Source organism: Bombina bombina, chromosome 3, assembly GCF_027579735.1.
Source record: "Bombina bombina isolate aBomBom1 chromosome 3, aBomBom1.pri, whole genome shotgun sequence".
NCBI classification, from domain to species: Eukaryota; Metazoa; Chordata; class Amphibia; order Anura; family Bombinatoridae; genus Bombina; species Bombina bombina.
In genome coordinates, this window is record NC_069501.1 from 879625047 (window position 1) to 879641631 (window position 16585).

Below are 16585 nucleotides of genomic sequence, written 5' to 3' on the forward strand. Positions count from 1 at the left end.
TGCAAATGTATAATTATACCTCCCTCTGAGGTATACAGCTGTTTTTGTGTGTGTCCCCTTTTTTTTCCTTCTCTTTTTTTTTCTTTCTCTTTTCTTTTTTTCTGTTTTAGTTTGTGGCTCGTTTTTTTTCTTCTTCTTTTCTTTATAACATGAAAACTCCAGCAATGTGATGATAGAGTATAATGTTATGCTGGTCTAGTTTTAAAGGGACAGTATACACTCGTTTTCATATAACTGCATGTAATAGACACTACTATAAAGAATAAGATGCACAGATACTGATATAAAAATTCAGTATAAAACTGTTTAAAAACTTACTTAGAAGCTGTCAGTTTAGCTCTGTTGAAAATGTAGCTGGAAAGCCCATTGCAAGTGGCAAATAAGACACTACCCACTCCCCCTTCTTTTGCATATGAAAAGACCCTTTACACAAACAGGAGCAAGCTGAAGAAGGTAGCTGACAGTATTCACATAAAACTTTGGGGCTTCGTTAGGAGTCTGAAAATCAGAGCAATGTTATTTAAAAATAAGCAAAACTATACATTTATTTTTTTTTTAAAAAAAAAACCTTATGGGCTATATAAATTGATCATCTACAAAACATTTATGCAAAGAAAAAATGAGTGTATAATGTCCCTTTAATGCTAATATTGAATGTATTTAGAATGTAACTGTTTTATTTCTCTATGATTCTTTTGTAATTTGGCCTGGTAAGGCATGGATTCTGTACACATGATCCATTGTTTGTACTAAAACAAAGATTTAAAAAAAAAAAAATTGTATTCTCTAACTGAATCATGAAAGAAAAAAATTGAGATTCATGTCCCTTTAAGTAGGGTTGCATGCTGAGTGTTCTACTTTTTACCTTTCTCCATTGCTTCATTTTTTTCCTCCTCTTCTTACCAGTAATTAAGATTCTTGCTTTCCAGCTCCAATTGGTTTTTTTATCTCCTCACCTCTTTCTCATGCTTGGGTTCTGTGCTGTTTTTGGTGATTTGGTAAGTGAATTGACCATATTGTATCTTTTTTGTTAACCTTTTTAGCATTTAATGATTAACACTGATATTGATATATTGCATCCACTATGCTTTTGTAGATATTATTAGTAACTCATTATTTAGGTGCACTGAATTTATTTATGCATTTTGTGCTTGGCCACTGATTTATGCACTGCCTGTGTTTATCTTTTGATTCATTTTCACTCTGGTGTCACTGTTGTTCCATTTTGCTTATGCCTTATTCACATTTGTATTTAGACTGGTGTCTCTGGGCACACATTCGCTATCATATTTATTTGTTAGAATTACAGCGGCAACCCCCTTAGTGCTCGTGAACCTCTTGAGTGGCTAATTTATGGGGCACTTGTTGTTTGCTCTCTGATTCAGATCTGGTTAGATCTTTATATAATTTATTTTTATATAGTGCTAAACATGACTATGTATATTCTGTCACATCATACAACTTGTAAAATATAGACATATTAACTTAAATGGACATTAAAACCATTTTTATTATTTCATGATTCAGCTAGAGCATGCAATTTGAAACAACTTTGTAATTTACTTCCATTACCTAATTTGCTTCATTCTCTTGATATTCTTAGCTGAAAAGCATATCTAGATAGGCTCAGAAGCTGCTGATTGGTGGCTGCACATCAATGCCTCATGTGATTGGCTCACCCATGTGCATTGATATTTAATAAGCAAAGAATAACAAAATAATGAAGCAAATTACATAATAGAAGTAAATTGGGATGTTGTTTAAAACTGTATTCTATATCTGAATAATGAAATAAAAAGCTTTGGTTTAATGTCCCTTTAATGTTGTTTATAGACTGTTAAATGTAGTCAACAGGTATTGTTGTGCGTTTAAGTAGTGCAAATTTGTTTTATCCATCTATACACATGATGAATGTATATGTAGTAGACAGGGTATGTACTGTATAATGTTTTATGAATATGATGGAGGTGTTCCTCTCTCTGACATTTGTTATATTTTAGGTAATATTTTAATTTGCACATGTATATTAGAGTTAACAGATATACATAGTATGTCTGTCAACATAGGGGTAACAAGGTTTGTTCTTTTGGTTTGTTTTAACCAGATCTTTTCCAATGTTCTTTTTTGTATGTTTGCAGTGCATGTTGTCTTGAAAACAGCCTAATGTAAGGCCGAAACGTTGACCCTTTAAGTATTACCTACAATAAAACCTGAATTATATGTTTAATCCTGTGAGTGACCATTTCTATGAAATATATATATATATATATATATAATATATATATATAATATATATATATATATATATATATATATATATATATATATATATATATATATATATATATATATATATATATATATATATATATATATATACAGGGAGTGCAGAATTATTAGGCAAGTTGTATTTTTGAGGATTAATTTTATTATTGAACAACAACCATGTTCTCAATGAACCCAAAAAACTCATTAATATCAAAGCTGAATAGTTTTGGAAGTAGTTTTTAGTTTGTTTTTAGTTATAGCTATTTTAGGGGGATATCTGTGTGTGCAGGTGACCATTACTGTGCATAATTATTAGGCAACTTAACAAAAAACAAATATATACCCATTTCAATTATTTATTTTTACCAGTGAAACCAATATAACATCTCAACATTCACAAATATACATTTCTGACATTCAAAAACAAAACAAAAACAAATCAGTGACCAATATAGCCACCTTTCTTTGCAAGGACACTCAAAAGCCTGCCATCCATGGATTCTGTCAGTGTTTTGATCTGTTCACCATCAACATTGCGTGCAGCAGCAACCACAGCCTCCCAGACACTGTTCAGAGAGGTGTACTGTTTTCCCTCCTTGTAAATCTCACATTTGATGATGGACCACAGGTTCTCAATGGGGTTCAGATCAGGTGAACAAGGAGGCCATGTCATTAGATTTTCTTCTTTTATACCCTTTCTTGCCAGCCACGCTGTGGAGTACTTGGACACGTGTGATGGAGCATTGTCCTGCATGAAAATCATGTTTTTCTTGAAGGATGCAGACTTCTTCCTGTACCACTGCTTGAAGAAGGTGTCTTCCAGAAACTGGCAGTAGGACTGGGAGTTGAGCTTGACTCCATACTCAACCCGAAAAGGCCCCACAAGCTCATCTTTGATGATACCAGCCCAAACCAGTACTCCACCTCCACCTTGCTGGCGTTTGAGTCGGACTGGAGCTCTCTGTCCTTTACCAATCCAGCCACGGGCCCATCCATCTGGCCCATCAAGACTCACTCTCATTTCATCAGTCCATAAAACCTTAGAAAAATCAGTCTTGAGATATTTCTTGGCCCAGTCTTGACGTTTCAGCTTGTGTGTCTTGTTCAGTGGTGGTCGTCTTTCAGCCTTTCTTACCTTGGCCATGTCTCTGAGTATTGCACACCTTGTGCTTTTGGGCACTCCAGTGATGTTGCAGCTCTGAAATATGGCCAAACTGGTGGCAAGTGGCATCTTGGCAGCTGCACGCTTGACTTTTCTCAGTTCATGGGCAGTTATTTTGCGCCTTGGTTTTTCCACACGCTTCTTACGACCCTGTTGACTATTTTGAATGAAACGCTTGATTGTTCGATGATCACGCTTCAGAAGCTTTGCAATTTTAAGAGTGCTGCATCCCTCTGCAAGATATCTCACTATTTTTTACTTTTCTGAGCCTGTCAAGTCCTTCTTTTGACCCATTTTGCCAAAGGAAAGGAAGTTGCCTAATAATTATGCACACCTGATATAGGGTGTTGATGTCATTAGACCACACCCCTTCTCATTACAGAGATGCACATCACCTAATATGCTTAATTGGTAGTAGGCTTTCGAGCCTATACAGCTTGGAGTAAGACAACATGCATAAAGAGGATGATGTGGTCAAAATACTCATTTGCCTAATAATTCTGCACTCCCTGTATATATATATATATATATATATATATATATATATATATATATATATATATTATATATATATATATATATATATATATATATATATATATATATATATATGTATATATATATATATATGTATAGAATTAAGTAGAATGTTACCATTCAGTGTCAGTGAGTGGAAACAGGCGTTACTCAAGTAAATGCGCTAGTCAGAGGTATGAAAATCTCATAGAGCAGCTATGAAGGTACAAATATTGTATGATAGACTAAGTCTATACAATATAGGAAAAATAGGAGTCAAAGGGTAAACAGCGCTTATGGAGATTCTTAAAAACTGAATAATATTAAAATCTCGGCAGTGTTGGTGGGTAAAGAAAACAAAAAAAAAAAAAAAAAAAAAAAAAAGGGAAGAGAAGTATATGAATATACGTATATATATTAGAGTCTTTGATAGGATATTGGAATCCTAGTGTAATGAAGGCGTAATAGATACCCTTACCAAAAGTTACCTCAATCCTATGAGGTAAGTTTGCCGCATTGGAGGATGTATCTAGTGGTTGAATGAATCCTGGATGTTCTGGTCTGTATAAAATCGCTGCCTCTTGGAGTAGAATGGGATGTGGGTCCCCTTTGTGCTGGTTTCTTTAGGAAACTTCCTGTATTCGGAGTCGGAAAAGGGAAATTTGTGAGTGGCGTGCTTGGAAATATTTTATGCACACAGTACTAGGAAGGAAGGAAATATCTTTGTGTACCACAGACGTGAGTTTTGTATCTGCTGACACAACTCTAAGGAAAATGAAGAAAAAATAAGAAAAGAAAAAAGAAATAAGTACCCTGTAACCACGTCACCTGCTCTGACATCCTGGTATATATCTGGACAAGAAAGTTCATACCAAGACAAGAAAACCAAGCTCCAAGAGGCAATAAATACAGGAAGTTTCCTAAAGAAACCAGCACAAAGGGGACCCACATCCCATTCTACTCCAAGAGGCAGCGATTTTATACAGACCAGAACATCCAGGATTCATTCAACCACTAGATACATCCTCCAATGCGGCAAACTTACCTCATAGGATTGAGGTAACTTTTGGTAAGGGTATCTATTACGCCTTCATTACACTAGGATTCCAATATCCTATCAAAGACTCTAATATATATACGTATATTCATATACTTCTCTTCCCTTTTTTTTTTTTTTTTGTTTTCTTTACCCACCAACACTGCCGAGATTTTAATATTATTCAGTTTTTAAGAATCTCCATAAGCGCTGTTTACCCTTTGACTCCCATATATATATATATATATATATATATATATATATATATATATACCTGTATATATAGAAATGTCAGATAAATTCTGTCATTTTTTTGTGAAATCCTGAGAGTGCTTTCTAATATGTAGGGTATGGCACTTTCACTTCATACAAGACAGATTGCTGGGGTGCTGTGTTATAAAATATCACAATCCAACCTTTTGTGTGGATGACCTCAAAGCAAACAGCACTCGCCAGTCTTTCCAAATGAGCAAACTTGTTTATTATGTGATGTTTTGGGGATATACAATATCCCCTTCTTCAGACAAACCAAGTAAAAGTGACAACCACAGACAATATATACCCCCCATTCGCAAACCTGGGAAATTTCAATGTCATAATCAAATAGTTGCTATAGTGACACCACAAACAAACATATATTGTATAGTATATGATCAGTCAATTAGTCATTAATATGCGATATCACAATAATCCAAAGTTTACCATTCATTTTAATAGAGTTAAGAGGAACTTCCCATTCATACTAAGAGAGCTGTGGCCGATCATCAAGGCTAATGTTTCTTTACCATTTGCTGAATTTAACTCACCCATAATAGCATACAAATGGGGTAGGAGTTTGAGAGACATGCTCATGCTCACTGATCAGGAGCATTGCTATGCATCCACTATGGCACATGGCTGCCTAAGCAAGGTTTCTTTATGTATTCAGGCTGTACCACATGTAAAAACCTGATTCCTGGGGAAAAAAAATTCCATCATCCACATACAAATAAACAGTTTTATATCTGATATCACCTTACCTGTATCACAGAACTCATTGTTTATATTGTTATTTGTGTATGTGGATTGTTTTATGTCTGAAAAATCCAGGCCAACTGATGCGTATGGGTAACCATAGATCTCCCATCAGGATGACCTTATCTAAGGGTTCCTCGAATCACCTGGTGGCACAACATTTCCTGGAGGCAAAACATACTGTGTCACAATTAAGAACAATGATAATTGATCACATTCCGCTTTTACATAGTGATGGAGATAGATGACTTTGTTTATTACAATTGGAAGTCAGATGTATACATAGACTCAATATTATTACCCCTAGGGGTCTTAATGTACACATTTAATAATAATGTTTCCTTTAAATAGGCGCCCTTCTGTATTTTTACATAATAAGGTTTCTTACTAAAGATCATTTGTACATACTTTACAACATCTTTGTATTTGCCAGCTATTTGCTTTATCGGGTTAACATATTTGAGACTTGCCATACTTTCTGACTATCTGAAAGATATTATATATGTGCCTCTGGTGGAACAGTTTAAAAATTTTATATTTATGATTAATTATACTATAACTGTTATTATTATCACTCATCTTTAAGATGTATCCATTATCTCCTAGGTGTATATTTTATTTATTTATTATGTATTCAGACATTCCCTTGAAATATTGATTGATGAATTTGCTTATCTAACAGTCTTCTCAAGTTTTACCTTATTTAATATTGTGCTATTGCTATCTGTTTATGTATAAATATTTGTCAATTAATGGGGGTTCCCCTGGAAAACCAGTACACAGTCTTTATTATCTACCACTTAAAGGGACAATGCAGTAAAAAATTAACTTTTATTCAAATAGAGCATGCAATTTTAAGCAACTTTCCAATTGACTTTTATCATCAAATTTGCTTTGTTCGCTTAATATTATTGTTGAAAGCTAAATCTAGATAGGTTCATATGCTCATTTTAAAGACCTTGAGGGGGCGCCTCTTATCTCAGTGCATTTTGACAAATTTTAACAGCTAAAAAGTGCTAGTTCATGCATACCATACAGATAGCATTGCAGAACCGATTCGCTAAAATGCTAGTCTGTCAAAAGAACTGAAATAATAGAGCAGCCAGCAGAGGCTTATATACAAGGTAATCACAGAGGTAAAAGGTGTATTAATATAACAGTGTTGGTTGTGCAACACTGGGAAATAGGTAATAAAGGGATTATCCATCTTTTAAAACAATAAAAACTGTCCCTTTTATTACTCTTTCTTCTCGTCATGTTTTGTATACCTGAATTTTGTCCCGTCCCTTTCGTGATGTCTTTTCTAAATTTGTTATAATCGCTCTAGTGTTGTGTATGCGATCTTGCAATGGTTTTCTTTAATCTCTTTGGTTCTTTTGTTTATTTTTTATTTATTTTTTTATTTCTTTGTAACACTGTATTAAGTGACACTTAAAGTAACTCTTTGAGATAAGTTATTTTATTGCAATCAGACATTTTAATCACTAATTGATAAATTGTATGCTATACATTATGGTTTATGGTGTCACTATAGCAACTAATTTGATTATGTTAAATAATATAATCGTATAATTTCTTTGGTTTTTAATTTCACTTGTTTTGTCTGAAGAAGGGAAGACTGTATATCCCTGAAATGTCACATAATAAACAATTGGATTCAATTGGAAAGACTGGTTAGTGCCGTTTGCCTTGAGGTCGTCCACACACATAGTTGGATTGTGATTTTTATATACAGGTATACCTCACTTTAGAGCGCTTCACTTTACAGCGCTTTGCTAATACAGCACTTTGTGGAGCTGAAGTTCAACCTCCAAGGATTTTGAAACAGTGCTGTAATATTTGTGAGATTGCGAGAAAAGTGACTGGCACCATTTTGTTATGCGCAGTTCACTCTGTTTACAGCATTACAGAGCAATTTGTGTCTTATTGCTTTAGTCTGGAAAATGTTACTACAGTAATTGTCACTATTTTACAGGTACAGTATTTATTGAATACTAATTAAATACTGTGCTGTGCCAGGGTTAAACTGAATGTAGCACTATTGCACCCCTAATATATGTTAGTTCAAACATTTTTTTCAAGACTTTAAACACACTGGCAAATGAAAAGAAAGCTAAAACTTCCTTTTTTCACTTTTCAGCAGGGCTTTGGTCCCTAACCCACTGTATGAGCGGGGTATACTTGTATATACACATATTCAGTAGAAAGACCTTGCCGTCTTCTATATACTGAACTAGAAATGCACCCCAAAAAAAATTAATTTATGATTCAGATAGGGCATGCAATTTTAAGCAACTTTCTAATTTACTCCTATTATCAATTTCCTTTATTCTGTAGTTATCTTTATTTGAAAAGCTGGAATGTAAGCTTAGGAGCAGTCCCATTTTTGATTCAGCACCTGGGTAATGCTTGCTGAAAACCCTTAAATACTGTGAAAGATTAAAAGATTATGGCACCCCTGACTAGAAGGAGGTAGCGAATAATTGGAATACTATGCTTATGAAATGCATGTATTAATTACTTTCTCTTTAATAATGTCATTTTATGTGGCTGATAGTGTAAAAGATAAAACCTATGGTCCAAATCTACCAAAAACAGATTAATTTTATGTGGCACATTTTAATTATTAGAATTTATTTGTAATGTTAAAGGGACTTGGAACTGAAACCCTTTCTTTCATGATTTAGGTAGAGCAAACACATTTTCAACAACTTTCCTGTTTATGAATATTATCAAATGTGCTTCATTCTCTTGGTATCATGTGTTGAATGAGCAGCAAATAGGGAGAATCAGAAAGGTGGCACTCAGGTAAAAGACAAACCTTTATTTGGAAGAGCAACGTTTCTGGACACCTGTTCCTTTCTCAAGCTTGAAAAGGGAGCAGGTGCCCTGGAATGTTGCTCTTCCTAATAAAGGTATTGTCATTTACCTGAAAGACACCTTTCTGGTTTCTTCCTATTTGCATACTGGGACCCAGTGAGGGGGTCGCTAAGGTGTTGCACCGGACATTTTCTGTATGTTCACAAAGACTTTTTTAAGGGAGATCTGGGGGCTCCCACCCGCTGCTACCCCGACAGGGGCTTCACGTTAAGCGCGGTGACGTCACACGCAATTACGTGAAGATGTCACTGCGCAACTTTATTTATACTTAATGTTAACAGGGGGCATGCTGTCAGAAGCCTGTATCTCAGGCATCTAAGCAGCTACAGACCCCCAAGACCCACCGTTGGAAAGGTAATCGCCTAACCTTTCCAATGGTGTAAGTCTAGGGGATCTTTAAAAAAGAAAAGTTTAAAAAAAATGTTTTGTTTTTTTTTTATTTTAAAGCACCCAGGTGGGAAAGTGCTTAGCACTCAAAGCGTCAATTGACAATAGGCACATATATGCAGCCAGCAATCAGAAGCTAGCACCCAGGTGCTTTGCTGCTTCTGATCTTAAAAAAAAAATTTCCAACACCTCTGAGTGAAAAAATAAAGCCCAATAGTCGAAAAAACAGTAAGGCTGATGAAATAAGTGTTAAAACTTCACCTTTTATTGAAATTCCGTGAGTAAAAAGACAAAGGCACAGCACACAGACTAGACTACCGCTGACGCGTTTCCTGCCCTATTGGGCACTTCATCAGAGCTCTGATGAAGTGCCCAATAGGGCAGGAAACGCGTCAGCGGTAGTCTAGTCTGTGTGCTGTGCCTTTGTCTTTTTACTCACGGAATTTCAATAAAAGGTGAAGTTTTAACACTTATTTCATCAGCCTTACTGTTTTTTCGACTATTGGGCTTTATTTTTTCACTCAGAGGTGTTGGAAAAAAAATTTTTGTTTACTCATTACTACAAACGAGGGCTTAGCAGGAGAGCCCTTCCCAACACCTGTGGAACAAGCCGGGATGCTGCTATGAACACAGGCAGTATCTGTGACTGCTGCAACAAATTGCACTACTGAAAGTGGATATAACAGTTCCGTTTTCCTGGATCTCATCTGACATCGGATATCATTCTCAGAATCAAGTGAGTTTGTTACACGTTTTCATATTTGCTAGAATTATCTGGCTTATGTTTTGTTTACAAAGATGAGTCTTGCGAATGTAAGGGGTTAACGGTTCTTGCAATCAATTGCCACAGTTCAACACAGGTTTACCATAATTGTTTCACAATTGGATAAAGCGATACATTGTTTTAGCTAGCACATATAGATACATTGTGCTGCTTACTTAACATCATTCTGTGCTTTTGATCCTCATACTGAATTGCACAGCCCGAGCTGTTTGTTTGTGCTTCTGATCTTACTTAGATAAACCCTTCAAGAAACATAACAAGACAAGGAAGCACATTAAATGATAAAAGTAAATTGGAATCTGAATCTTGAAAACTTTAACAAAGAGAAAATTAAAATTTAAGCTTACATTAATTTTGTGTGTTTGTGTCTGTGTGTTCTGAAATTGCATAACATTAGAACAGAACAAGTGTGCAATGTATTGTACAGTTTTTCTTTGTTTATCTGTACCTCTGCTTATCTATTATTTTTATTATTCTATTATCTTAACTTTCTCCTGGTACTCCACAAGGTTGGTTGCCAGGACAACCTGTTCCAGACATATACAACTAATATTTAAACCATAGACTTGTATTTGATGTTTAAAGCAGAGGGTTATGTTAATATTGTTCAAGGACATAGATGAAGGTTCCAGAGTAAATTAATTTTGAAAGTAATTTTGAGTTACTTTTTTTTTTTTTTTTTATTGGATGGTATCTGCAGAAATCCCCCCCTCCCATTTCCTTATATGGAAAACAATAAATGTACTGTATAATGATTCCATATAGAAACTTAAAATGTTTAAGGAAAATATGTACCTTCTTGACTAAAAAGATCATACTGGTGAACTAAACATATTTTATTTTAGACTTTTTGTCAGTTTCTAATCATTTACTACAAATGTTTCTTTGTTTGCCCCTTTTGTTAATTGCAGTTATGCATTAGAAATCAATGACTAATTGGAAAGCTCATATTCTGATTATAGTGCAATCTGGTATAAAAAGCCCTATTTCAACTTTTGTTAATTTGTTATCTTCAACTAAGTGTATCTGAATAAAAGATCTGCAATGGATTGGCCACTGCTACTGAAGACTATGTAAAATCTTAATTAATTTACTTTGATAAGGTCACTTGGTACGATTGGTAGGATGTCTCATTTGTTTTAACAACTGCAGACTCTCAAAGCCCAAGCTTATTAGTATTCATAAGGGACAGTCAACTGAGCATTCCTTATGGTTTAGACTGACTTTTTTCTATATATAGCAAGTAGGACCAGCCTTCTCTCCACCCCCTTCAGTTTCTTTCCCATCACCGAAGCATAGTACTGTAGTTAAGCTCCCAGTAATGACTTTAAAGTTCCCAAAGGCTTTGTGCTTCATCCACGAAATGGAGGACAAAGTCATCTTTCTTTAAAAATTGCTTCATATCTGCATGTCTCGCATCGATTCATCTAAAAGAAAATGTAAGAAAATCATCAGCTATCTAACAGAGGTGTAGTCACACAAGCAATCGTCGTTTTCCTAATTATCCTTGTTCTCAGAGCAGTACGAGGGTTTACATATCTTAAATGAGTATTAAACGGTATGTAGTCTGCTTTCCTGGCATAAGTACTAGAGTAAACAGTGTAATTATCACATAGCTTGAAACCAAATGTGATAGAGAAACACTGCAGACAAACTGAAAACCTATAGACAGTTCCACATCTAATCGGTATAAATGAAATATCTACTGCATCAAAAACCACTCCCCCTTATACAACAAACTGTATAACTGAACAGGTCCTTAACAATGTAGGATTCATGTGCCTTAAAGAATATAAAAGCATAATATAGAAATGGTGCATCAAACCTGCAATATGAGCTGCAATAGTAAAAAAAACACTCTGATATGTATGTATTACACACACACATATACATACACACACACACACACACACACACACACACACACACACACACATACACACACATACACACACACACACATACACATACACACACATACACACACATACACACACACACACACACACACACACATACACATACACATACATACACATACACACACATACACACACACACACACACACACACACACACACACACACATACACACACACATATATATACTGTATATATTGTGTGTGTAGACCCAACAGAAACACAACACACAAACTGTATACCCTCACCGTTTCCATCTATACCATTACTCATGTTTGTAACCATACGAAAGATATTGACACCATTTAAAGCATTTAAACATTGAGGGTGGGGGAAATCCACCATCCATTTTAAATAAGCGTGTCAGTAGATCGCCAGTCTTTAATGCCAACATTTTTAACGCTTGCCCTGTGCGTTGATTGATTTTTTCCAGCATTCCCTCAGCAAATGGATTTTTGCCACTGCAGCTCAGCAGAGGGTGTCAGATCTTTCAGAGTGCACCAGGCTGGAACGAACAGAGCCTCTTAGCAAGTCACTTGTTCTCTCAGACACACACACACAAACATATACACTGCGTGTACTGTAATCCACAGACAGGATACTAAAAGCAAAGAAGAAAGAAACCGAGAAGAAGAAGAAGAAAGGGGGAACATGGACAGCAAAAAAACGCAGCGATTGCGGAAATTTTGCAGCGCCATTGGCTCGACGGCTAGTGCTTAGACTGGGGCGTGATTTCAGCACCAAGAAGCTGTGAACAGCAGCACACAGAAGGGACTGAGCGTCTGTACACAGGCAAAGGTAGCAGTCACCCAGCAAATGCTGCTTTAAATGAACACAAAGGGAAATAAGAGGCAGGGTCGTGTTTTCAAGCCAATCGTGCTCAGCTCATACAAACACTACCCTGTTCTAGGCTATCATGGAATGTTTCAGGAGATGCACAATGCATATTATTATCATCTGTAAAACCTGACCAATGGTTAGAGTCAGCCCTTATTTTTAAACGTTTTTGGGCTCTCGATGTGCTCCTTATGTGCTCCCTATGTGCCTCTTCCTACGTGACTAGATCATTTGAGGATATTCTATTGACCATCGCCTAGGATCGTTGCAGTGGAGGGATAAAGGACAGCTCGCTTATCTTAACGATATGTCACTGCTATTTCCACTGTTTGCTCAATATTTAAGTCTCTGATGGAGATGAACTGTTAACACTTTGCGATGAAATCGGGGATGAATTGCTCTGTTTAAAAATGCTGCTTTGGATTCTGTTGCTGGAGATATCTCTTTGTTTTGCTGCTGGAAACGTTACAAGAGACGTTTGTAAAGAAGGGATCTGTTCTTGTAACGAGGTAGAGGGAGATCTGCACGTAGACTGTGAGAAAAAGGGATTTACTAATCTACAGCATTACTCTGCTCCCACGTCCCAGTTTTATCATTTGCTTTTGCATGGGAATTCTTTAACAAGGCTTTTCCCTAATGAGTTTGCTAACTTTTACAATGCAGTTAGTTTACACATGGAGAATAATGGCTTACATGAGATTGTACCTGGTGCCTTTCTGGGGCTGCAGTTGGTAAAACGATTGCACATTAATAATAACAAGATCAAATCATTTAGAAGGCATACATTTCTGGGACTGGATGACCTGGAATATCTGCAGGCTGATTTTAACCTTTTAAGAGATATTGACCCTGGAGCATTTAGGGACTTAAACAAGTTAGAGGTTTTAATTTTAAATGACAACCTCATTAGCACTTTGCCTACAAACGTGTTTCAGTATGTGCCGATCACACATTTGGATCTCAGGGGAAACCGAGTTAAGACTTTACCCTATGAGGGAGTCTTGGAGCAAATCCCAGGCATAGCAGAAATTCTTTTGGAAGACAACCCTTGGGATTGCAGTTGTGATCTTTTATCTCTCAAAGAGTGGTTAGAAAATATCCCAAAGAATGCACTGATCGGTAGAGTTATTTGTGAAGCTCCCACTAGATTGCAGGGCAACGATTTAAATGAGACCACAGAGCAAGAACTATGCCCCTCAAAAAATGCAGTGGATTCTAGCCTGGCTGCCCCTCCTGCCCAAGATGAAACCTGTGATCCCGGTCCAATCCCAACCCCCTTTAAAGTCAATGGACAGGAAGAATCTGCCACTCCAGGATCTCCAATAAATGGAGGTACAAAGATCCCAGGAAACTGGCAAATAAAAACTCGACCTACAGCTGTTGTGTCGGAAATTCATGCACATTACAAACCACCTCACATCCATGTCTGCCCAGCTATTTGCAGTTGTGGTCACCAAACACTGGGCCCTGGATTAAAAGTAGATTGTAGTAACAGAAATGTGAAGAGTTTATCAGATTTGGAACCCAAACCTCCAAATGTGCAGGAATTATTCCTGAGGGAGAACAAAATCCACACTATAAGAAAATCACACTTTGTAGATTACGGTAATTTAACTTTGTTGGACCTGGGAAATAACAACATAGGAATGGTTGAGAATAATACATTTCAAAACTTGACTGATTTACGATGGTTATACATGGATAAAAACTGTATAGATACTCTCATGCCTGATAAATTCGTGGGCCTGCAGCGTCTCGAATATCTGAATTTGGAATTTAACTTCATTCAGCTGATCCTCCCAAATACATTCAATCCAATGCCTAATCTTAGGATCCTGATCCTAAATAATAATTTACTTAAATCTCTACCTGTGGATGTGTTTGCTGGTGTCAGTCTTTCTAAATTAAGTCTTCACAATAATTATTTTATGTACCTTCCAGTGAATGGAGTACTGGATCAGCTCACCTCAATTATACAGATAGACCTTCATGGCAACCAGTGGGACTGTTCCTGCAATAATGTGCCTTTCAAACAATGGGCAGAACGTCTTGGCCCTGAAGTAATAGTAAGTGATCTCAAATGTTATTTCCCAGAAGAATTTTGGGGAAAAGATTTTAGGTTTCTTTCCAATGATATGATGTGTCCACTACTATATGCAAAATTGTCCCCCACTTTAACTTCACAAAACAAAAACAGCACTGGCTTGGCAGAGACAAATACCCACCCAAATTCCTACCTAGAGACCAGTCGTGTGTCTATTTCAGTACTAGTACCAGGACTCTTGCTGGTGTTTGTTACTTCTGCCTTTACAGTGGTTGGCATGCTTGTATTTATCCTTAGAAACAGGAAAAGATCTAAGAGAAGGGATGCCAACTCTTCTGCATCTGAAATCAATTCCTTGCAGACAGTGTGCGATTCTTCATATTGGCACAATGGACCTTACAACGCAGATGGCACCCATAGAGTGTATGATTGCGGATCACATTCCCTGTCAGACTAAATGGGATTAGGAAGGGATGAGTCTGGGGAGGAGGTTTCAGAGGGCAAATAAACACAGCACCCTGGAACATTCGTTTCCACAATGGACACAACGATTGTGCATTATTGTAAATTTTGCAATTTCCTTAAATTGGGATGCATTTAAAAGCTACCTTGTCATAAATTAAAAGGACATTAATTAACACGGAATTGTTGGGTAAGAACACATATCAGGTAGCCATCAGAGCTATTAATTCCAATTTAAAATGGCAATAGATAAGTTAATGGTGGAGTGACATTTTTAGCTCCGTTGTTTTCAAGAATGATGAGAGGCTAATATATTGGGGGATTAACCGTGCAGCGTCTGCCCTGTGTAGTTGCAAATGGGTGAGCGTTGCACAAGGCATGAATGTAATGTAAATAATTGACAAAAAAAAAAAAAAAACAAGTGCTGCATGGCTCGCATGGATACAAGGTACCCAGGCCTGTTCAAGTGAACTGGAGACCGTCTGGGCATGACATCTATCTGGCCCCTCGAGTCTCATTTTCTCCAAGTCTCTATACAGTATTGGTAAACATAAAAGTGCCATTGCTCTATTTTTTGTGGTTACGCAGTATTAGTCACACTTTTACTGTGAACAGATCAATTATACTGTTTTATTTAAAACGTGTTTGCATGGATATTTACATTTATTCTTTATCTGCTGCTTTTATTTCATCCCTTTTTATCCCTTCCCCCACATTTTTTTTTTGCTCATTTAAAAAAAAAAAACGATGCATTTTCATTCTGAATGTAAATGATTATTACCACTTGATTTTTTTTTTTTTTTCAACTATGGTTACAATGTAAACAAACAAAAATATTCTGATTCAATTGAGCATGTTGAGTTAATGTCAATCTGGTGTCTAGGTTGTGACTGGCTGAAAAAAGGAAGTGCTCAAAGATATATATATAAAAAAAATCAGTGTTGAATCTCAGTAATTATATTCAAAAATTTTATAATGGCATATTTTTCAGTATTAAAGTGAAATGTTTCCAAATGTTGGTTGTCATTGTCAGTTGGTGGAGTAATTTTCCTCTTGAGAGTACATTAATTGGCTTGATTGGGGGTAGCAAATGTCTGCTGCTTTGGATAAGATACCTATGTTATTACGGTCTGTTGCTTAAATGCCTTTTACCTGTATAATATAAGTGAGCTTCAGCAATGCAGATGCAGCACTGGGAATGCAAGTCTGGTATCTATGTAATTGACTCGCCATAGAGCGCTCTCATTAAGCTGATTCTAGATTTGAATCGTCAGC

The 16585-nt window shown here is 36.3% G+C and overlaps 1 protein-coding gene across 1 annotated transcript; it reads left to right on the plus strand.

The window, feature by feature from the left end:
- The first annotated feature begins 13214 nt into the window (after nt 1-13214).
- SLITRK1 (SLIT and NTRK like family member 1) lies at nt 13215-15621 on the plus strand. The gene has a single exon (XM_053704923.1). It carries the CDS (start codon nt 13215-13217, stop codon nt 15303-15305), a length of 2091 nt encoding a protein of 696 aa, XP_053560898.1. The 3' UTR covers nt 15306-15621.
- Nucleotides 15622-16585: the final 964 nt, after the last annotated feature.

Excerpts from the sequence above, each read along its gene's own strand:
- SLITRK1 (XM_053704923.1), top strand. The coding sequence starts at position 13,215 with ATGCTGCTTTGGATTCTGTTGCTGGAGATATCTCTTTGTTTTGCTGCT.